Genomic DNA, 25,310 nt, shown 5'->3' on the forward strand with positions numbered 1-25,310 from the left:
TTACCTTTCGTTTGGTTATAATTTACTAAAAGTGTTTATCTAAGACAAATTGTCGAAATACAATATTGCATCTCTTAATCTGCACAGTTTATTAATTGGTGTTTAATTTAGTCCTGGAAACTTAGATATTATTTAAACCAAACATAAACAAGTTAAGGGTGGTTGCTTTGGTCCAAAGTCTTCACCTTATATTTGAATGTAAGAATTTGATATACGTGTTAAACAAATTAAGAGATCACTTACAACTCAGTGTCATATATTATAAACAAATAGACATAGAAATATGAAATTATATATACATACATACGTAGGCAGTTTACACTATTTTTTATGTACTAGCGGTTAGATAAGAGAGAGAAGATGCGTATATTCCTACTACAGCGTTATTAGCATTTCTATATATACAAGTAATAACTGTATCAGGCAGGCGGTAGCACTGCATATGTATGTATGGCTCGATTGTTCATCGAAATGGTATTTTAAATATTTCCTCAATAGGTCATCAGAACTTTACAATACTGTACACTGTTTCCTTTTATAGCAATATCTTTATAATGACTGAGTCACAAGTTCTGGGAATGTCTGTAAATATCATAGCAAAAATTTTGGATTTATTGTTCTTCTTTCTTCTACTTCTTTTTTATTACGTTATAACTCAAAAACCAAAAAAAAAATAATGGTGTCAACTACTTTTACCGAGGTGACACAGTTTCAAACGGAGTATCTGCTTTTATAGGTATTATCATTAACTAGTATTAATTAAAGAAATCTTAATTCTAATATAAACGATGTTATCATCACTCCCTTGAAGTAATCTCTCTTATAGAAAACTTGTGTTCCTTTAAAAAAGCTTAAGTATAGGGTGAAACAGGAATTACCAGCCAATAAGAGATAAACATTGGAACCTCATTGTATTTAAAACTTGGTTATAAATATAACCTTCCTATGTCTATTGAAACACTGCACTAAAAAAAGGAAACATGTAAAGAAAAACTTTTCAAAAAATGAAGTAAATGTAGGGATGGCTAACATCTTTCCTTCAAAAAACAATGCAAACAAAATAATAAATATTAATATATAGTATACTTACATAACTATCTAATCACAATTGAGTCTAATGTATTCTATTTTTGTCTGTTAACATTCTACTACGCTATGTACCTGTGCTATTATGTAGGGATGATGCAAATACCATCCCAACTATCTTGTTTGCATTCTTTTTGAAGGATTGATATTAGCCATCCCTACATTTACTTCCTTTTTTGAAAAGTTTTTTCTTCACTTGTTTGTTTTGTGCCTGACAGTCAGCTGCACTGACAAATGTACATATAGATAGAGGACAAACCTTTTGTCTTCAGTACAACTATTTCATGTTTATTTCCAACTGATACTTGTATAAAGTACTCCGTACGGGGAGTCAACCCTCGAATCTGAGCCCACGAGTCTTGGGTCTATGAGTAAAATAACAGATTTAAAATAGTAACACTAAATGCTTGTGTACATGTGAATAAGATTCAAAATATTCATAACAATCTACATATCTGTTTAGAGTAGAAACATACTTTTTACCAACTGCTTAAAATTGAATATGTTATCTTAATCTCTGATGTTTTTCGTAAGTTATAATTCATTTTAATTATATATTCGTATTCTAATCTTCTGTCACTTACTGATAATTCTTACCAGTATTTTTGGTTTTTGTTCTTCTTGAATGAGTTACGGTCGTTTGTATATTTGCTTGAAAGATAGGGTAAAGATGACTTATAGTGTAGCTATTTTTGTTGAATTTACTATTTTTATATGGATTTACCTCCACCGACATCCAGTTTGTAGCACCGATCCTTTCGTAACTCGTAGCGTACGTCACTGTTGCATTAGCAAACTCCGGCTTCCATTGGATAGTTATCGAGTCGGAGGTCACTTCTTGCGTTTGAATAAAAATATGTCCTGGGAAGAGAGGAACAAATTATATATTTAGCGTGAATTTCAACTTAGATCTGTAGGAAAGTGCCATTTTACTAAATCTGTTTGTAATGCTTTAAGAAAGGCCGTGAATAAACATATAAATATATAAACCAAAAAAGGAACCTTTGACTAAAGCTTTAACACCATCTTTTCATTATTATAAGATTTAGCTAAAAACATAAACTATTCTTGGCGTATACTTTACGTAAACAGAAAATAACTAAAAAACTGCATGGAATTACTACCAAAATTTCCTCGAAAATTCAAGCTCAAAGCTTATCTCGATCTTTATGTTTACTTTCTGTAATTTTCACCCAGAATTTGTTTGATTCTTTTAGTGTAAAGCCACTAGTAGTTGCGCTCTATCAATGACGGGTAATTAAACCCCGGATTCTGGCGATTAAGTCCGTAAACTTACCGATATCCTTCCGAAAGACTTTCAACTGCTATAAAATGTTCTCTTATCATTGCGTAAGTAAAACTTATTAGACAGCTAAAGGTTATAAACTCGACGCTGATTAACGATTAGACACTTTAAACACCATACTGACTAACGGCTAGAGATTACGAAATCCAAACTGACTAATATTTCGACACTCTAAACACCACATTGATTGACAGCTAGAACTTAAGAACTCCACACTGACTAATATTTAGACACTAAGCACCACAATGACTGACAGCTAGAGGTTGCAAGCTCCACAATGACTAATTTTAGACACCTAAACACCACATTGATTGACAGCTAGAACTTAAGAACTCCACATTGACTAATATTTAGACACTAAGCACCACAATGACTGACAGCTAGAGGTTGCAAGCTCCACAATGACTAATTTTAGACACCTAAACACCACATTAACTGAAAAATAAAGGATACGAACTTGCTAAATTGCTTCTATATATTCTATGATCGAGCATTAATACCGCTGATTTCCTTAACAAGTAAAACCTCAAATTTATGAACTCTTAATTCATTCAAAACCATGTCTATAAATGTTAGATCGATTGACTATAAAGACTGTGAATATTGCACAACGAATGTTTTGATCTCTACACTAATAAGCTAGTAGGCCTTGAAATCCATACTAATTAGCCGTCAGTGTTTATTATGAGCTTCAACTGTTGGATCACTAGTAGCTATGGACTTCACACCGATGTTTCGAACACCATATTAGTTGGCCACCAGAGGCTACGACCTTTCCATTGAATGGCCGCCAGATAATTTGCATTGTAACCTATGATTAACTGCTAGACGCTATTAGCTTCAAATTCGGAGTATTTCAAGAGAATATTTTTGAACCAAGTAACTATACTAAGAATAATTAATAACTTCATCCACTCGCTACTTTCAAAAATTAAGTAAATAGCAACTGTAAAACATCTTTACTTGTGAAACGACTAAATAAATTGTCATTTAGAGAGAGAGAGAGAGTGCATATTGAAGTGTTATGGTGAGTTTTTAAGATCGAAAACTATATACATTGCTTGTTTTCAATCACATAGGAAAAAGGTACACGTCTCTTCTTCTTTTAACTTTTTTGTTTCTTTTGATATGGTTTATATAAGCAGGAGTCAGTCCATCCAAACGCAGAGTAGAAATGATTATAAAAAATACAACACTTGATTAGAAAATTAGCCTTCAAGTTCTTGTCAGAGTTATTTAACGACCCTGGGGATGGATCGTGGAAAGATTCTGTGAATAGTTCAAAGTTAAAGGGCGCGTGTTAAGATATCTAACCATAAAACAGTTATACAGAGAAACCTTTATTTATAAGTTCCAAATGCATATTGTCTTAAGATACTGATATATTGTTCTGAAGGGGTTAAAATTATGGTCTTTATCAAAAGTAACAATTAATGAAAACATTCTATACATTGAAATAAACATGTCCACTTAAAACTAAAATTTATCTTGAATATATACACCAGGGCACGTATTACAAGATAATCGAACCATATAAGACAAGACCTAGTCCCAGCCCCACCCAAAACAAATGTTCTCCTATAACTACTCATACAGTAAAAATATTTCGTGCCCTGGAGGGAGGAATTGAAAGTTTGATATAAAAAAAACTGATTGCCTGAACAAGATGAAACTAGATAACCTCATTTTCGCTTTAGTAAGAAAATAGGTTGAATGGAGGTGTTTCAAGCCTACACTTTATCAATAACCTCTACACTCTGCTTTTTATCTTCGTCATTACCTTATTGACTCGTTTGTGTACAGATACGATCATAAGTTAAATATATCTTAGAAGTAGTATATGATCAATCTGTACAATAATTGTAACAGCCTCTAAACAAGTTTGTAACTATAAACTGATGAAACAAACGAGTGTTCTGCTGTTTGGTTCAACATAGAACCGTCGATATTAAAAAGCAATGGTTATATATCATTATGAAATTATGCATGATAGGAATTTTTTAATGGTTAAAGTCATTTTTGAGATTACGAGATTCGTATACATCTACGGATGTATTTTATAATAACTGATTTCATACACTTTTGGTACATAAAAAACGTTTTATCTATAACGTGAATACAATATAACATACTTTATTAGTACAGTACTATAAAATGTCTCCATTATCAAGCTTATTTAATTAAGCTACGTAATGTTTGTCTCTAAGGCTGCTAAAGTTAGATATTATCAGATACTGTTTGTCATCAAACATTCCTGACATAATAACGTATTTACTGTCTATCATTAAGCCTGCTTAAATGATGTAGTAATATCACTAAAGCTGCTAAAGTTATATAGTAATATCAGGTACTGTTATCATGCCTAATTGTATTATTTAATGAATCGTATATAGCTTCCATCATCAAAACTGACCGAGTTCTGTACTATCTGATGTATTGTATCTATCGTTAGACTTGGCTGTAATATATAACATCAGTTATTGTCTTCATCTTCAAAACCTAATCGAGTTACATATCTCGAGGAGTGCTCATATTAAGAAACTGAAACAGAATTCATCATCAAATCTGAATGAGTTATATGTTATACTTGATATGTTTTAATCATAAAGTGTAACTGTATGAATTATAGGGCAATGTTTATATCACGATCTTCATTGAGTTACGCAAAGAAACACATATTACTTCATAATAAACTGTAACTGTTTTATATGAATTATCGGACCGTGTCTTTATCATGATCTGGATTGAGTTGTGTAAAGAAACATGCAGTATCTTCATCATAAAGTGTAACTGTATTATATGAATTATCAGACAGTGTCTTTACCAAGTTGTGCTGGGATACAACTGGTTTTTCAAACAAGAATCTTTTACAATAAATCTAGCGCGCATTTGAAGCACGTTAATGATTTGGAAGATCAAGAGGAACCAGGAAAGAAAAATTCTCTCGCGATGTCATGAGAAAAAAGGGCGAAAATACGTTTATTCACCTGGTATTTAATACATTCGAGTTCATAGCAAAACATGATAAGACATGCAATGATATGAATGGTTTGGTAGGATATGCTAAGAAGTTAGTAAAGTTTCTTTGTTGTTGTTAAACGCAAAGTTACACAACGGGCTATATATGCTTTACAAAGCGAGTATCAGAATATGATTTATAATGCTATAAGCTCTAAGACTTAGTGCTGAGCATCTTAAGGATAAATGAAAAATATAAAGTATATTTTTTTAAGGACGTATTGGTCAACATCTCAGTAAATATACAGTCATGAGTTAAGAAATGTTTAAAATAACTTATAAGATGCATTATAAAATGTATTTATTTTAAAAGCACTTAATTAAGATATAACAAATGATTTCTTGACATAAAAAAATCATTCACCGCCAAAAAGACAGAAAAATCACAAGAAACCTGGTAACCCTAGCTGGTTCGGAAAGTAGACATGCAGGGGTTACTGGGTTATCGGGTTTGTTCTCGTTTCATGTTAACATAAGAGTATTGGTTGAACAAGTGCCTCTTCTTTTTTTGTTGTTGTTGATTCTTCGGTACTGAAGACAAAACAGCTTTCTTAGAATGTTACATCTATGAATCAGAGAGTTAATGGTTTGCGACCTGTTGCCACACACACACACACACACACATATACACAAAATCATTCTTCGCACTTTGTTGTTGTGGACGCGCTAGAAAAGTGTCAAATCCCTTTATGCAGTTAGATTGTGAGTTCTGTTGATTAGCTTCCTTCCCTCTAGTCAGTCTATCAGTTGAAAATTAGGGATAATTATGCACATATAGCTCTTTGTATAGTCTTGAATGAAAAGTTTCCATCAAAATCCTCATTGTGTGTAAATGTTCCATATTTTGTTGGGCTCCAAGACTTCCTAAAATGTCACTATAAATAAAATTCGCCTATCAAGGAACTTCGCATATTTTTTGAGAAAACTATTAAGTGTAATTCACGATGTTAGAGAAACACGTAGGTTTAAAACATAAATAAAAAAAAACTATAACCCGAATACTTTCGAAAGGTAGAGCTTTATGCCTCAGGGAAATTTCGAATAACTAAATTAAGTGTAAGAAAAGGTGGCGTGACGTCATGACTATGCAAAGTAGACTACCATAACAACCCAGTAGTGTGTCGAATAGCTTTCAAAGGAACGTTGCAGGTGCGACTCTTCTCCGCTGTACAATACGACAGGAATAAATTTGGAAAGAGAATGCTAGATATAAAGACGTTTGAAAGATCTTGTTTAAGGAAATTTACTTACAAGGTAAAATATACAACGTATTGATAAATAAAAATGAAGATTTGATATGAGCATCTATTAGTAAAAAAGTTAAAAAACAAAAATGGAAAATTATCACAATTAAATAAGTAATAAGAAATATTATTGGCAAAAATAAAGAACATAAAACACACATAACAACGAAAAAATATGTGTATTGTTGAGACAGGGAAATAATTAAGGGTTGAAGATCACTGATTCTTTAAAGTGGTAATCCAATAGATTTCTTTAACTCCTTTAGCAGCTTTAGTTTTGAAACCGGTTTCAATACTTATGACAATCACATTGTAATAGAATGACCGGGCTGGTTGAAGTGTTGAGCAAGAAGGAGGGATTTTTTAGGTGTTAATAAACTGATTTAAGATTGTTGAAACGCACTGTAAGAGTCGTTTAGGTCTGATGTTTGAGTTTTTTACACTGTATGAGGTAAATGGAAGAGATATTGTGTGTTGTTCTATTGTATTTTTAAAGTATTTTTGGTTATGTTTGTGAGAAAGAAAAGAGTGTAGTTTTATGAACTCGTAGGTGATACAGCAAGTTTCATTACATGTATGACAACTATTCTGTGGTGGGGTGTAATTTCACTTTTGCATGAACAAGGATATCTTTAGAACTTCTGCTCTTCCGGAAACAACGGGAAAAAATATGTATCAGGCGATCATTCAGTTCTAGTAGATGGAAATGTTTTTTGTTTTTTTTTCAAAATATGAGAAACGTTTCTGAGTTCAAAATAAAACGTACTGATAAGAGAAATTATGTTTTATTACAATATATAATAGTTGTTTTTCGTTGAGTGTTATTAGCTGTCAATTTTGGTATTTTTATAACCTCTTAGTAATATAGTTTGTTTTAGATCCTCGGTCTGTTTTTATTTTCTTTTTTCGGAGTGATTAGCTGTATAGGTAATATTCCGTTTAGTGTGGGCGTAGTGGTAGGTTTTATAGTTAAGATATTCTGTTCTGTCAGTGTGTAAAATATAACTATTTATTCTTTGGTAGACCAGGCGTTATCTCCAAATGATGACAGAGAACAATATGTAGCTAGAGTGAAAGCTAGAGCTTCACAATTTTCTTGATCACCTCAGTGTGTGAAAAGTGCGCATACATTTAATAACTAGTAAATTCAGAAAAATTTTGCATATATATATATACATAGAAAACGCATGATATGCTTGCACACCACAATACTTTATTGTCATGCTTTACACTTCGCTAAAATTACCTACTTTTTAGCGTCTGTTACTTCAACATCAACGACAGCTATACGCCGATAATCGTTGTGTAGCTTTGCAAGAAATTCTGTTACCTCATTCAGTGTTGTATTTTTTCACTGTGAGGTCTGGTACGAAAATTCCTGTGCGTAATGATATTTTTAATTTGCGACCAAGATTATATAAGTTATTTCTTAAACCATACAAATCCATCTTTATTTTGGACACAGACTTAGACAAAGCTTTGAGAATAGTTTCAAAAATTACCACAGCAATAGGGTAACACGAAATTATAAAAGTATAGGTTATCATAGACCAACACCACGTTATTCCCCGTTTTGAGTTTCTTTTCTCTAATGAGTATTTTATACTATCGCTACAAGTAGACAGATGTGGTACACTGTACTTAACGCTGGTGGCGACAGACAATGGTATGAAAGTAGCTGTTAAGTTACATGGAATTTCTGCCTGTCGGTGGTCATTGACATATGGAGAAAGAAATGTCTTTTGAAAAAACTTTATATCCTTATAATGATAATGTTGCCATTTTACTAAGATTCTTGATAACACTACAATATTTATTTTAGATAATCGGACTTGAAGATCAATGAAAATAAAGTTAATGAACCAAGAGTCTGATAGTTACAGACACGACCAGGAGGTGACGCACCATTGACAAGCGATTTTTACACATTTTTGTATATGAAAAAATCAAAATATATCAAAACAGCTTTTCAGTGTTTTGATATACTTGTTAAAGTAACAGGGAGGGAGAAGTATTTTGAACAACAAATATTTTTTTCCTAGACCTTTGTTTGCTAAACTACTAAAGAACCGGATATTCTCATACATGCCTTACAATTATAGGCTTACGAGGCTGCTATACCGTGCACAAAACATGCATTCGTCTATGCTTTTATCCAGAATTTCTCCTTGTTTCCCTCTACACACATCCAGTCTCGTTATTTCTGTGTATCACTGGAAATGATTGTATATATTCCTATTTTGAAAGTAGTATTTTCTTTTTTTTGTAAACCTAGGATGAAAAATTTTTTCCGTGTTTTATAACTAAAATTATGTTTATATATTGATTCAGGGCCGGTGATTTCTTGTGAACATAAATAGTACCTCTTCGTGTGATGAGATATATTTTAATCTTCAAAAATATTGAAGGTTGGAAAATATATACATGTTAACTATTAGTCCTCTACTGGCAGAAAATGAGAACAGCTAATTAGATCATTAATGTTGTATTTTATCGAAAGTATCTTAAGTGTCAATTCTCTACTATTAGAGAATGAAACCAGAGATGCCTGCTAATTACATCTTTAAGGTTTCATCTTCTCGCTGTCTTCCTTCGTTTTGTTTTCAAGTTGCACAAGATTTCATAAATAACAAAGCAATATACCAATTATAAAATATCTCAGTTTTATGACGGAAAAAAAGAGGTCACGGAACAATGATTAGGAGTCTTTGCGTGACTGTCGTGATTAGCTAAGTTCCGTATGAACTTCGGAAGTTCTTTCAGCATCACCTTTTCTTTGGTCATCTGTACTGTAAAAAAACTTACATCTCCGAGCACCACTGAGTTAAGAGGTATCAGTAGCTGTGTTTGTCAGTCCCTTTTTTGTACCCCAGAAATGAATTTGAGGACTAAAAAGATTCTATCCTCGCAGCGGGCAAAGCGCAGATAGCCCGTTATGTACTTTTACGCTAAAACAAACAAACCTGGCCTTTTTAAAATTAAACACCGTGAATGTGCAAAATATCCATTCAGTTAAAATCTACATTAACCTCTTTGTTATCATTTAACCTTCCGGAATATTGGTAAAAACGTGTTAAATCTTTGGAAGGTGTTCTAGAATCTAGTGTAAATAATTTTAACGAGAATACTATATAAAAGAAAGAAAGAGTTAGAACGTACAAAATTAATCAGAAATGTGGTTATCTGCTGCCGTTTGTAATTATTAACTACTGATCAAAGGGAAGTCAGCTAGTCAACAGCACCTTACTATCCACGCTAAGGGATTGACCGACACTCTTACAACTCACTCATAGCTTAATGGGGGGGGGGGATATTTTATGGAATCGCACGGATTCAAACCTGGATCTTAAACTCCGAAAACCAGAGCTCTGCTATAAGTCCAACCCGTGCCCATCGAAAAAAGAAAGAGAGATATCAGATAACAGATCATAAATACATGAGCTTGGAAATACGTCCTAGATTTAAAGAGGAGTTCTAGGTGAAATGCACGCTGTATAATCTTACACTGATCAAAACAAACAAGTGTTCCCGCTTACATCATTCAATCAATCTGAAAACTGAGTAATTTATAGATTTTAACTATTGAAACAGTGTGACTATGCCCGTGTCCCGCTACACTGTACTATAAACCACTACATATACTTTTCTGTAAGCAAACGTAAATTAAGGACACAGCTTGTTTCGGTGTTTCCTTGTGTTTTGCTTGTTAGTTATATGCGGTTCACGTGTAAGGATATGAAACCCGAACCGGTTTGTTATCTCCAGTTCTTGTAGCCTTAAAGTTTAAAAAAAGGAAGCGAGTTCAGACGTCTTAGTTCAACCTTGAAGCTACTGGGGCTAAACCAGTTCACATATTTGAATAAATAGTCATGGAAACACGAGTTAATAATGTCAAGTTTTCAAACGTGTTAGCGGTAATGTTCTTGCATACTTGCTAACTGACCTCAAATTACTAGTATGATACATCAGTAATGGCGTAAAGTTAACTTATGTGTTCAAAGGTTTTTACAGTTTTGAACAATGAAGCGAAGATCTAGCTCAGTTATGTCTCATATGCTAAGTTATCTACATGATTCAAAGAACACATCTCATGTACAGTTTAAGTACAGGACCGAAATGCCATCTGCCTAAATAGACGATCCTAGCTAAACCACCATAGTTAAACAATTTATAAAAGAACTGCATTTAAACATTTTTAAATGAAATATGGACCCACACAACTGTTTTAAACAGTTCTAAAACAACAGCATGTGTCAGTACTGTATTTAAACAGTTTCTAAAACAACTTTAAGTGGTTGTACTATATTTAAGTAGTTTATAATACAGTGATATTATTCAATACTATAAATGAGTAACTTCTTAAAGGCTATTTTTGTCAAACTGAGTTGAAATACCTTCTCAAAGAACATCCATGTCATTGCTGTGTCAAAATAACTTCTCAAAGAACGTTTATGTCATCGCTGTGTCCAAATACCTTCTTAAAGAACGTCTATGACATTGCTGTGTTCAAATATTTTCTTAAAGAACATCTATCTCACTGCTGTGTTCAAATAACTTCTTAAAGAACGTTCATGTCACTGCTGCGTTCAACCCCTCGAGGTGGATTCCTTTACGTGGTGAGGTGACCTCCCAGAGAAGGTTCTATATTTTCAGTTTACCTCCTCTGGGATCTAACCATCCATCCATGTGTTTCCCGTGACTGATGACTCGAGAAAGGGAAGAGGGGATCCTGGTGGTCAGTTGTGAAGGTTTCAATCCCTCTTATTTTCGTTCTTGTCCTAAGTTGGTGGAGGAAAAAGAGGTACAATGCTTAAAACCAGTCAATAACATTTCTTATCCAGAGGCTCGGAAGTTGTTGACCCCTTCTCCATCTCGGACATATTCTACTGCTTTCCATTCCATTGCTACAGTGAGAGTGCAGACAGATCTTTCCGTGCCTTCTTCAGAATCTTTCTCACACCATGTGAAGAGACTTTTGCTCTCTGTGGATACAAGAGTTGAAAAGTTTACTTCTACTTCTGTCTCTGTCCCTGCCATGGCATACAGTGACTGCTCGTGTTCCTCTCCATCAACCCTGAGATGCAGAACCATTATTCGTTCACGCCCTCAGTTACTGGAATTTCCTTCTACTGACAGTGGTCTGCCCAATCGACCCAGGGCAGGTTCCATGGAGGTCGACTGACCTCATTATACTAAAGGGAAACATCTTGGACACAAACAGAAGGGTTTTTTGCCCAGTCCTCCTCCAACTAAATAACACTAGCTACTCTTATACAGTGGAACTGTCGAGGTTTTTGTTCTAATTTGGATGACATTAAGGCCTTGATTGAATCCTATCATCCCGTGTGTCTCTCCATACAGGAAATATTCCTTCAACCTGCAGTTACAGTCACCTTTCGACAGTTTTCTTTGTATAGGAATGACAGGTTGTGTGATGGATGAGTTCATGGAGGTGTGGCACCGCTGGTTGACCAGCACGTACCCATCTTGTCTGTGCCACTCGATGGGTCTGATGCCATCTCCATGGGTCGTACCATCACAATTTTTCTTTCTACCTGTCTCCTGGAAAGACTTACGATAAATCTGGCATTTATGCTATCGTAGAAGAGTTGTTGTCTCCCTTTTTCATCCTGGGATACCTTAATGGACACAATCCACTTTGGAGTGGTGCTGATATTGAAGGGTATATATTCTGTGGAATGTATGCTCTCAGATCACAACGTTTTTTTCTTCAATACTGGTTATTTTACCTATTTTCATACACTGGTCAGTGTTTTACTGCTATTGATCTATGTATCTGTTCCCCTTCACTTTTTGCTCGTTTTCATTGGAGGGTTGACAGTGACCCACGGAGCAGTGATTGCTTTCCCATCGTTTGAGGGTGATTGGCCATGGTCGATACCACCTGACCGACTCCCAAGGTTCCTTCTAATTATCGACCTAATGCTTTGACTAGCTGTCTCTTTAAGGTTTTGGACAGGATGGTTAATGCTCGTCGTTTTCCTTGAATCAAACAACCTCCTCTCACCCACCCAATGTGGTTTCCGTCGACTGCACTCCACTATGGACCATATGATTTAACTTGAAACCTCGATCAGGGAAGCCTTCCTCCATAGAGAACATCTTTTATCCATTTTCTTTGATCTTGAGAAGGCTTATGACACAACATAGAGGTACAGCATTTTGCAGGACCTTCACTCCTATGGGTTGCGTGGCCATTTACCAATTTCCAAGTCCGTGAAGATTCGACCCTTTCCAGTTCTTTTGCACAGGAACTTGGAATCCCTCAGGACTGTGTCTTGAGTGTCACGCTTTTCAGTGTTAAAAGGCCGGGCATGACCAGGTGGTTAGGGCACTCGACTTGCAATCTGTGGGTTGCGGGTTCGAATCCCCGTTACACCAAATATGCTCGCCCTTTCAGCCGTGGGGGCATATAAGTGATGGTCAATCCCACTATTCCTTGGTAAAAAAGTAGCCCAAGAGTTGGCGGTGGAGGGTAATGACTAGCTGCCTTCTCTCTAGTTTTACACTGATAAATTAGGGATGGCTAATGCAGATAGCCCTCGTGTAGCTTTGCGCGAAAACCACAACAACCAAACAAACAAACAGTGTTAAAATCAATACTATTAATCAACAATTTCCTCTTACTGTTGCGAACAGCTTGTACATCGACGACTTCCATATTTCTTGTTGGTCGTCAAGCATGAGGTTTATTGAGTGGCAGCTTCAGATTGCTGGGGTTTCCACTGAGCCCCAGGAACTTCCTCTTCACCGCCGCCGTTTGCAGCTTTCTGTGAAATATGCTATCATCCTTCGATCATTACCACTGCATCCCACCTGTGGTTGTGTCTTCCTTCCTTGGTGGTCTATGCTTATTTGGAAGAGATGGTCTGTTATTCATTCTTTCAGCCTTCATAACCAGGCACAGTTAGTTGAATTAGGTCTGTCATTGAATGCCATTGCTGAATTTGATGATCAGTCCATCCCACTATAACTCATTACCATCCCCACCTTTAACCTTTCTTTGAGTCATCTGAGGAAGATGGATACTCTCGATTAGAAGTACCGTCTTCTCTTTGCCAAACATCTTTTGAACCATTCTTCTGTTCCTGTTTTCATGGATGGTTCGAAGTCAGGTGACTCTGTGGGCTCTGCCGTGGTTTGTTGTGGCTCGGTTGTTGCCACAGGATCCCCCTACAGTTTCTGTGGTCACTGACGCGTTGTATGCCATTCCTTTAGTCTTGGATCACGTAGAAGCTAAGTAATACACTAATTGTACTATTTACACCGACTCTCTTAGCTCTCTACTGGCCCTGGATTCGCCTAATGTCAATTGTCGTAGCGATTCAGAAACAACTGGTCCACTTTACACTATCTTCCATCTCTATCCAGTTCTTCTGGATTCTTAGCCGTGTCGGTATTCGCGAGAACGAACATACTGATACCGTAGCTAAGTCTGTCTGCTCTAGTGCTGTCACAGCAGTGCCTATCCCGTATATGGACTATGGTAATGTGAGCAAATCCAGGCTTTGCACCAGTTGGCAGTAGGTGTGATTTGAATATATATCAGCAATATGTGTCAGCATATATATAATTTGGTTAACCAGATATTACTTCATATATCATAGACTCACTCAAACTTGATTACTTGGATACTTATTCATACATTGCATTACTCACCCAGATACAAGCTTTATTTATTACGTAACTCACTCAGGATCGAATATACAGACCTTGCTTTATGCATCACACCTCCAAGCTTGGTCAAAAGGTTAGCGTGCCAGTTAGCAAGTCGAAAGGTCCTAAGCACGAGCCACGATATTCTATTGAAAATGATCCACACTTTGAACTGTGTGGATATTAAGCTGTTATAGTCAATCCCACCCTTCGGTTAAATGTAATAATGTAGGCGGTGGGCGTTGTTGACTAATTGCCCTCACTCCGATTGAAATGTCACCGATTCTAAATTATGGATAACTGTGACTGAGCCTTAGAGGTATCTGAGCTGATCAATTACCTTTTGTGTCTAATACGAACCGTTCATACTGAAAATACCAAAATGATAAACAACATAATTCATTCAGGCATGATGATGAAGACATTGCATGTTTAATTCCATTCAATATAAAGACATAGTTCACTAGTTTATATAATAAAGTTACGCTTGATGATGAAGGTTCCACATGATTCATTAGATAACCCAATCAAGGATGATGTTTGTTCAACTTCGTGCAAAGATACTATAGGGCTAACTGAGCTAGTCGTCTTTAATTCTGATTGTTTGTTTGTTTGCTTGTTTTTGAACTTAAGCACAAAGCTACACAATGGGCTATCTGTGCTCTGCCCACCACGGGTATCGAAACCCGGATTATAGCGTTGTAAGTCCGCAGACATACCGCTGTGCTACTGGGGGGCTTTAATTCTGAAATTATAGGCTAGGGAAGGTAGCTAGATAATACCACCAACAACCAACTACTAGGTTACTCTAATCAAATAATATGATTTGACCGTTTCTCTTATAACGCACCCACGGTCCCGATGTTTTCGGCGGTAAGGAGGGCACGAACCCCGGATTCACAGTCCGACAAGATAATTACTATGGCGTACTCACCTCTAAGAACGTGATAAAAACTCTAGCCAATAATTTATATGAAATAGTTACGCATGATGATGAAGAAACTATGTAATATAATATAGGACGAATACCTTTCATAACACAGTCAGGCTAAACGGTAGAGAAACTTCCAGGTGTATATTATAAGTTAGTGAGTTACTTCGGGGGCTGATGATATGCAGTACCCGATATTACTATATCACTTAAGCAGGCTTAATGAAAGACAGTGCCTGATGTTACTAAATAAGCTTCGTGGTGATGACATTTTATAGTACAGTAGTAATACATTATGTTATCTTGCATTCATTTAATACTATAAAGGCTTGGATTGGTTTGATATTTCATTGGTGGTAGTGTCCAGGGTCACTGATGAAGAGTGGAATTCTTCGAAACTAGTATGGCTCACAGACACACACTCCAATGAAGGAATACACTATTCCAAGCTTTTACTTAATGTTAAACAAATGTTTAAACAACTCTGTTTATTCAATAGATGAAATCTGTTTTTTTAATGAAGCAAAAGTTCATGAATTAGGTTACCATATATGTTATTAGGTTACTGTCTTTTAGGAATGAATACCCGAGATAGAGGTACGTTGCTCTTTGTGTAATGACTGAGATTTGTTTTGTTAAAATATTTGTACTAGCTATAAAACTAGATGCATATGTATGTATAAGTAACTAAAACATGGCGATAAAACACTTTTGTTAACGAATATAAAAACTTGTAGAGTTTGTTTGTTTGTTATTAAGCACACAATAGGCTATCTGTGCTGTACCCACCACGAGTATTGAAACCCGCTTTTTAGAGTTATAAGCCCTAAGACTTACCGCTAGTCTACTAGGGGCGAACATGTAGCGAAAATCAGCATAGATCAGTAAAAAAACATCGAAGGTTAAATATATTTAGTCAAAATCAGTAAAATAGAGCAATATCCAAAATTAAGTATAATTAATAAAATCAGTAAATAGTAGCTTCAGGTCAGAGCAAGCTACCTACTTAGATTAAGTAAAAAACAACTTGATAATCATTATATATATATATATATATATACAACTAAATATACTGATCTTATATAATTAGAAATAAATATTCTGATTTAACTTTTCAAGACTATAATTCATTGCTTCATCAGTTGGGTTCCTTTGTTGTTAATATATTTAGTCATTATTAGTAAAAACAAGTAAATTAAAGGTTAAATATACTCTAGTCAACATTTGCTAGGGATTATATTCTATTTTGAGTGTATGTCAAACACCTACCACAATGGTATGTATAGATTGAACATTTTAAGAAGAAAAACACCTGGATAAGTCATTTTTACACTTTATTAAATTCGGTAACATTTAACTCGGATAACAGAGCCTGAGGAACTGATGCACCCTGTGGTACAGTGTTAACAAGAAAATTTTCAAAATCAACAGTCATTGAAAGAAGTGTCCAATTCACAGTCAAGATGATTTCAGTAGTCTGTTTGACCACCTCGAGCATTAATGATTGCTGCACAACGTCTGCGCATGCTCAGCTTAGCTAATCGTTATTGTGGAATCTGTTGGGCAGCTTTCAGGTTCTAGAGCATTCTTGGTGGAGCTTGACGAGCTTGTAGCCTCGTCTGTAGCTGCTCTCTGATGTGCTCTATTGAGATGAGGTCAGGAGACCTAGCTGGCCACTCCATCCTGGGAAGTCCTTCAACTTCCAGGAAAGCAGACACTGCTCTTGCAAGGTATGGACGCGCATTGTCATCCATAAGTAGGAAGTTTGGCCATGTTGTATCTGCATATGGACGAACAATGGGTGCAAGGATTTCATCTCTGTACCTTAGGCCAGTGAGACTTCAATTTCGGATTATTACAAGGTCGGTAAGACATGCAATTGAAATGCCTTCCCACACCATGATTGAGCCTCCTCCAAAGCAATCATGTTCGATGACATTCTGAGGCAAATTGTACTCACCAGAGGGCGTCTCCAAACTCTACTGCGTCTGTCGAGAAAGTCCACACAGTTCGTCAGTGAAGAGTACGGTCCTCCACTGTTGTGCAGTTCACCTCCTGTGTTCTCTAGCCCACTGTAGTCGTATCTACCTGTGCTGTCGGCTTAAAAGAACATGAACAGCAGGACGTCTAGCCATCGACTGAGCTCCGTGAAGGCGTCTGCGCACTGTCTGTGTAGACATTCGGACTGCTGTGGCATCTTGGAGTGAGTTATGGAGGTTAACAGCTGGAACAAAGCGATTCCTTCGAGCCTGGATGGTCAAGTAGCGGTCTTGACGTGGAATTGTTGTCTTCTCCTTCCACCACCATGTCTCCTATTGACTCTGTCAAACCATCTGAACCTGTTCCAGGCCCTGGACACCACAATTTGGGATGTGCCAAGAACAGCAGCACCCATGTGTTGAATCATGCCTCCCTGCAGCATCCTAACAGCGATGTTAAGTTCTGCAGGGGAAAGATTATGCCTTTGACCTAAACATGGCATCCCTGCACTGCATAATCTCAATCAGACCAATTTTAACATGCAGTGATCAGTGATCTTGAATTAAGGACCTTACAATTTCACTGTATGAACTTTTAATTTAGGGGTATCATCGGAAAACAAAGCCAGGATCCAATCAAAGTCACCCAGGCAGAAAGTTTACACTTGGCAGACAATGTTCAGATAATGGACTTCCAAGCTATGTCTCTTTTAGAACTGACCTTTATTAACAGTAGTGTACCTATTATGCAAAAACATGATCCCTAGCAAATTTGACTACCGTATTTAGTAAATAACATATTTATATATTTTACCGCAAAAATTCATCACAAGTAGTAGGAAGAAACAAAAACCAGGAAAATCGAAACGAATTACGTACAGAAGCTAATAAAGACAGACTTTTGAAACATGGGAAGCTAAAAACGTGTGTGTTTTGTGCAAAGTGTGAATTGAAAAGAGACTGTTAATCGAAGATTCTCTTGACTTTAAAAATTCATATTGTTTGTATTAAACTATAATTGTTTATTAATAATCAGAGAATGCTATAACAGGTTTAAAACATTTTGCTGATGTGTAGAATGAAATGAATATATTACACTGTGGTAATTTATTTCTTGTCGTCTACGGTTATATTTGTTATGGTGTTTTGTCTGATTGACGTTTTTCTTTCTAGTTAACGTCATTTTTATTATCCTTTAGTCGAATTTATATATATATATCAGTTCTTTTGTTAACTGAAGCTAATAAACGATGGAGGCTATATATGTTACTGTAGAAGTGTAGGTTTGAAACACCTACATTCAACCTCTTTTCTTACAAAAGGGTAATTGAGGTTATCTAGATTTAACTTATTCGAGCAGCCCCCCCCTAGTGGCACAGCGGTATGTTTGCGGACTTACAACTCTAGAATCCGGGTATCGATACCCGTGGTGGGCAGAGCACAGATAGCCTATTGTGTAGCTTTATGCTTAATTATTCGAGCAATCAGTTTTTTAGAATAAAACTCTCGGACCTTTACTAATTTTCAGAGCACCAAATATTTTAAATGTATAAGTAGGTCTATAGTGTATAAAACCTTTTAGTTTAATATTATTAATTTTGATAAAGACTAAAATTTTAACTCTCTCAGAGTAATATATAATATTTTAAGACGATGTATGGACAAATATTATAAACTTATACCTATTTTCTAGAATTTTGTTAGAATAGCAGCAACCATGTGGTAATGTTCTTTCGAGATGTTCTTCTCCAGCATCATTGCTGGGGGTGGAATTCTCTTAAACCGGTATAACTTAGTGACAAATGGTTAATCGAATGTTGTACTGGATTTAAAATATCTTTTTAGTATTTTAAATAGCTTGTGTGCCGAATAATGCTGAAAATTAATAACAAAAGTAAAAGACAACACTCAAAACAATAATACATATAATATTATATGAAGCCTAGTCTAGTTCTCTCGATAGGTAACTTTGTGAGGCTTAAACCCACCTCTACTTCCGTATTCGTTTGAGGCCTTTATTCGACCTTGTCTGAACTTTTTTACCACAGACTATACATTCCGGAGTCATACCCTCATGATGGCTGCAGTATACGATTTTATAGTCCAGCTCAGCGCTTTATGACCGTAACTCATTTCCACAGATTTTGGTACATCTCGAAGATATTCGAATTCGGTATATTAACCGATGTTTCCGGACATCTAATGTCCTCTTTAGAGACCTTCTTTCTCTCTCTTCCTGTTTACCACCCAAGGAAACTCTTACCGCCTGTAGAACATTTGACATGTTATGTCCTTGCCGCCAGATGATTCTGCTCATGAAGATGCTCCTATCAGATCCTACCAAACTATATCTGCTTGTCCTCCAGCCTCTTGGCTGGAATGGAATCACGTATTACTACTACCCTTTCGATTTACAGGGTTATTGATGGGTATCGAATCGAATAACGGATTAAGCTTATATGTATTTATATTAGTCTTTTCCCTTTGGTAAGTGAGCTAGCTAGTATCGTGCTGGTTTAGAATCAAACTGGTTTTATCTGGTAGAGTCCGTATGCCAAATGTACACATTATTTGCGATAATGAGATAAATCCAGTTTTCACTAGACGAATCAGCGTGTATGTAAGCGCTTTGCTGCTTCACTTATTTCAGTGGATTATTTTTCCTGATCATGTAAACTGCCTACTGTTTTTATTTACATGTTTAAGCGCATAACTATTTTAATGATGCAATTTGCCCACTGCTGACGAAAGGGACATTTCTAATGGGTAATCTACTTGCTGAAATAGTAAAAGGTGACATTTTTTTCTGCTTCTATGGTTTTACTTGGGGCAGATGTATATTATTGCTGATGCAAATTCACTCAAGTGTATCGAACTGTCATTTCTAATTAATTCACAAGTTATATTGTTCTTCAAAATACAGCAATGGAAATAATTATGGAATCACACAAGCATACACATACAAGAGTTACAAACAATTAGTAATGGTTAGTAGATAGTACAAAAATGATTATGGAGTCACACAAGCATACACATACAGGAGTTACAAACAATTAGTAATGGTTAGTAGATAGTACAAAATAATTATGGAGTCACACAATCATACACATACAGGAGTTACAAACAATTAGTAATGGTTAATAGATAGTATAAAAATTATTATAAAAATACCAGCAAATATGTAATACAATGCATCAATATTTTGTATGTGAGTCCTTTGATTTACACATAGCATTTCACCTTGTTTCGATGCTACTATGCTCTTTACCTCACCCCAGTGACTTAGAGGGAAAGTGGGAAGGGTTATAACACTAAAAAGTGAGTTTCGATACCCATGGTAAGCACAGCACAGTTAGCCTTTTATGTAGCTTTGTGCTTAAGAACAAACAACAACACTTTTTTATAAGAAATGTAATTTGGGTTCCAGATTCTTCATTCAAAATGTAAGAATCTGGATTATTGGTCCTAATGTCCTGTATTACTCTTCATAATGCAGTTCAGTTATTTGATCGTCTCTTTTTTTTCTTTTTAATCTTTACATAACCCCATACAATGCCACGACTGTTCATACCAGGAATTTATGTAGGGTTACTAGGTTGTTAGTGTTCCATCAACCTTTTTTACTGTCAGTATATCGTTTGACCACATTTGCTGTATGACGAATTTGACGGAAGACGAATTCCTGTTCAATGAGTCGTGTTCCTGAGAGACTGAAGTTATGAACCAGAATCTGCCTGTGTTTATCAGCAGTCAGTGCGCTATACATTTTGAGCAGATTACGACATCTTTGCCTGATGCGCGTCCCCAAACTTGTACTAATCATCGATCTTTCTATTTTCTTGAGTTTGGATGAGAGACTATTTAATACTTGGCACAAGTCTTCCGTGGTCAGTGGTGACAATGTCTAGATTAATTGTGTTTTTAGATTTTTTTACGTGCCACTGGCCTTTTTAATTCTATTTAGCTTTTCACCTGATTTTTGGGGTATTGTTTAGCTTTTAGCCTGTTTTCTTCATGCTTTTTGTAGAATTTTACTTGTTTTTATGCCGGTTGTTTGGCGCAGATAGATCTGTTGCTTTGCGCCAATAAACTCCAAACAATCAAACAAACAACCTTCCTTATCAGAAATAGTACTTTCATAAGAAACTTCTGTAAACTTCATCTCTCTACTAGGAAGGATTATTAAGAAAAGCAACATATTAATACAGAATTCTGAACGTTGTCACTTCAAAAATTCAAGATGTACGTATAGAAGTTTCTAGCAAAGTGATATTTCCATCCTGGACAAAATACAAAATATTGTAATACCATAAATGACCTCATACTAATTTATAATAACTGTATGAATCCATTAAGTCAATCCATTATTTCCATATATGTAAATATGCAGTAATCAGCATATAGACACGTTCTTTCTCTGTAATTTTACAGTTATAGGATGTTTTGTTTCCAGTTAATTGATTTATCGTCCCTCTTATATGTTAAAAAAAACAACTCACGTTTCTGACTTATTTCTCAAAACCTCTTTAACATTTACGTACAGAAAATAACTTGCTCTCCATCTGTTAACGTTAAAACGGTGTTATAAAATACGAATGGAATAATTACTCTTACACAACGGCTTATAACTGTTTAGTTTCAATTGTTGCTGTTTTTTTATCAACTATTAAGTTTAGAATTTTATCATCAAAATAGTCATATCTACCCGAATTGAAAAATTATGAAAGTACCAAACCTTATAAGAGCATACAACACATAATTCTTCCAGCGCAGTACATTTGTGCTAAGCAACAAAATATTGGTAAACATCACGTGCTCAGGGTTACTTGCATGACCGGGTTTTAGTTTTTGTTTTTAATAGTGGTAGCAAAAAAAAAAAGGTTGTGAGTGCATACATAGCCACAAACTACAGTAGAGAAATAGTCGCAGATCAAACGATACAATAGTCTTTTTTATAAAAGCAGAAATGAATTATAAGTGATTTGTTAAGTTTCATAAACCTTTCATCGTAGAACACACACGGATACATCTGTTTGTAATAATAATTGACGAACTTTGTTGGCTGAAGACTTGAGTGAGAATTTAAAAAATAGAGAGAAAGCAATCTCTTTCAAAATACTTCTGAAGTTGTATGTGTTTTTACTGTAACGTTTAAGAGATTTAAATATTAGTATTTGTAATAACCCGGATGCTAATATATATATTTTTTCATAATCTCCGGCGATGTTCCAAGGATAAAGGTCATGAATTTTTGCACCTTCTTTTGAAGACGTAAATCTATAAGCTTTACTTCTTAGAACATGTCGTAGTTTTCCTTGTCAGAAAAGCTCGTTAAAATTGTGTAGGAGACAGAAAGCTTGGAACTAGATTTCGGGAAAAACAACACATTTTTTATATTCATAATTGTTAAAAGTTTCGTTTCCAAGTCACATCCGTCATTTGAGGGATTTAATATTCGTTTATATAAACACCTCATGGCAATATCTATCAACAGTGTGTATTTTTCTTATAAGACATCTAAATATGCACACTATGCTTTTTGGTATTTTACACTTCATTCAGGATGGGATCATGTCAAAGAAAGTACACAAGAGAAGCTTATCAACAATAGAAAGAACAACTATTTCAGTGGCAATTTAAAGATTGAAAGTACAAAATAATAAAATATTAAAATTTACTGAAATTGATTATTAAAATAACATTTTCTATTTTAGTTTTCATTTAATCGAAAAGCAATAAGTAACGTGTGACTTTAAAACATCTCGCTTAATATGAATGTGTCTATCTTGAAATTATGTGCAAACAATGTGTGAAAAAGAAATCCCTCAAATGATTGACGGGATTTGAAAACGAAATGCAATTGTAGAATTAATGTTTTACCAGTTATGAATGTAAATAGTGTTTCTGTTCTGGTCCTAAATAGACCATCAATGATTTCAAGTACATAGACTGTATGTATACCCCATGCAATGAAAAGAACTGGAGAAATCTCATCAGTACCACTAGTGACCACCCCCACAGACTGATCTATGAAATCTATGCATTTTAGAATAAACTTAACTTCGTTTTTTCATAGTTCATAGAATTAGGGATGGCTAGCGCAGATAGCCCTCGTGTAGCTTTGCGCAAAATTCAAAACAAACAAACAAACTGTAATATACTGAGGATTCTGAAACCAATGATCCGAGCCAAGTTTATCAGTGAGCAATATTTTCACATGCAGTTACTTCTAAACATTGTGTTGTGTTTATTGTGCATACCCACGTTAGATGTGAAAATAACAATCAAAAGAAATATGGTGGTTGAGTACGTTATGTTTAAACGGTTTTGGAACCTCGCCACATTATTCTCTATCAGACTTAAGACCGTGCAGCGTAGTTTCCATTACAAATGAGTTCATCTTAAGACTGTCATTTCCAAATCACATTCCTCCTTCCTGCTTCCTTTTCATAAGTCATTCCAACAGTAGGATCGCACTAAAATCCATCGGTGCTGCGTCTAGGGGATTGATCGGTATGGCTTTTACTAACATACTGTGAATACCTATTTCGTTCTCCAGAAGCTTGAGGAATGTGATGGTTGAACGGATATGAGGTAAAGCACCTAGTGTGCACGCGACTTGTTTCGCTTGTCCAGAAGAACATTCTTGGTTATGTTGCATACTGCTGAGGCATGTGGACGACTTTTGTCATTGACGTATTTGTTAGAGGATTCTCTCCTTTTACAAGTCGCCGTGCTTTGCTGACCACTTTGCTGGGGTACGACTTGTTTTAAGTCTTTTACTTGAATGATCCTGTTATTCGAAGTTCATCCATATTCCTTTGTTTTTAAATGATATTGAGCGCAAAGGATATATTCGTCTTAGAAATTCAAAATCCCCTATCTCAACAAATCATTATGATCTGAGTGTATGAATATCTTACGTCATACACACCCTTTCCAAAAAGAGATAAGTTATATGTGGTATCACATTACCTACGTAATATAACAAAAAATGTCAATGTAATTCTAATATACGCGTTTCACTACGACTTTATATTGGCTGCCATTGGATGTCACATGACTTTCTGATTTGCTTAGGCCCGGCATGGCCAGGTGGTTAGGGCGCTTGACTCGTAATCTGCGGGTCGCGGATTCGAATCCCCCACCCCACCAAACATGCTCGCCCTTTCAGTCGTGTAGGTGTTATATTGTTACGGTTAACCCCACTATTCGTTGGTAAAAGAGTAGCCCAAGAATTTGCGGTGGATGGTGATGACTAGCTAGCTGCCTTCCCTCTAGTCTTTCACTGATAAATTAGGGACGGCTAGCGCAGATAGCCCTCGCGTAGCTTTGTGCGAAATACAAAACGAAACGAACTGATATGCTTAGTAGATTTTTTAATATAGCCTACTCAACCCTCTTTATATCTAAAACAGAAGGATAAATCATCATTTTGAAAATATTATTGGCCTCTAGGTTAGTCCAATTTGTTCAATTAACTGAAATCAGTAATAGACCTCTTATTGGAAACAAGAACATGCATCAAACGTATGACAACGAACATAAAACGCTTCATAATTGTTCCCCTGTTAATTTTTCATCCTATCAAAGGTTACTCATGTAGAAAATTTTATGTATTTACCAGTGTTGTTCGACTAGTTTATTAAATATTCATATTTAATGTTTATTACAAGCTCAAATTACAATTACCTTTAAAATATAAATGTTCTTTACGTTTGGTATTGAGCTTTGATCTTCATCAGGTCTGACATCTAGGCGTTTTGCTATGTTTTCTGTAAGCTTTTAACCTTATGTCAGTAATCTTCAAACACATTTTGTTACAAAAATATGATTGATTTATGTAATTTTCTGTTGTATCAGTTAAATTGAATCAAAAATATTAATATCAATACTTTGCCAATATTATTTTGAGAAGTGGAAACACAAAAAGAATTGAAGACAACCGTACCCTATTTTAAGCTTTTACTTAACGTTTTCTGCATTTTAAAAATTATTACTAACCTTAAAGATAATTAAAAACGTATGTTAATAACAGTGCTTACAAGAAGTAATATAAAATTATCAAG

General features: G+C 35.4%; 1 protein-coding gene across 1 annotated transcript in view; it reads right to left on the minus strand.

The window, feature by feature from the left end:
- LOC106462482 (probable GPI-anchored adhesin-like protein PGA55) overlaps nt 1-25,310 on the minus strand; it is a 38,760-nt gene that overhangs the window by 7,838 nt on the left and 5,612 nt on the right. Inside the window, exons 2-3 of the mRNA XM_022389758.1 lie at nt 1,811-1,947; nt 1,346-1,451 (exon numbers count right to left, since the gene is read on the minus strand). Of these exons, the coding sequence (XP_022245466.1) occupies nt 1,346-1,451; nt 1,811-1,947 (243 nt within the window). The remainder of the gene's footprint in view (nt 1-1,345; nt 1,452-1,810; nt 1,948-25,310) is intronic.

The sequence above is a fragment of the Limulus polyphemus genome, unplaced genomic scaffold, assembly GCF_000517525.1.
Source record: "Limulus polyphemus unplaced genomic scaffold, Limulus_polyphemus-2.1.2 Scaffold1179, whole genome shotgun sequence".
In the NCBI taxonomy this organism is placed as follows: domain Eukaryota; kingdom Metazoa; phylum Arthropoda; class Merostomata; order Xiphosura; family Limulidae; genus Limulus; species Limulus polyphemus.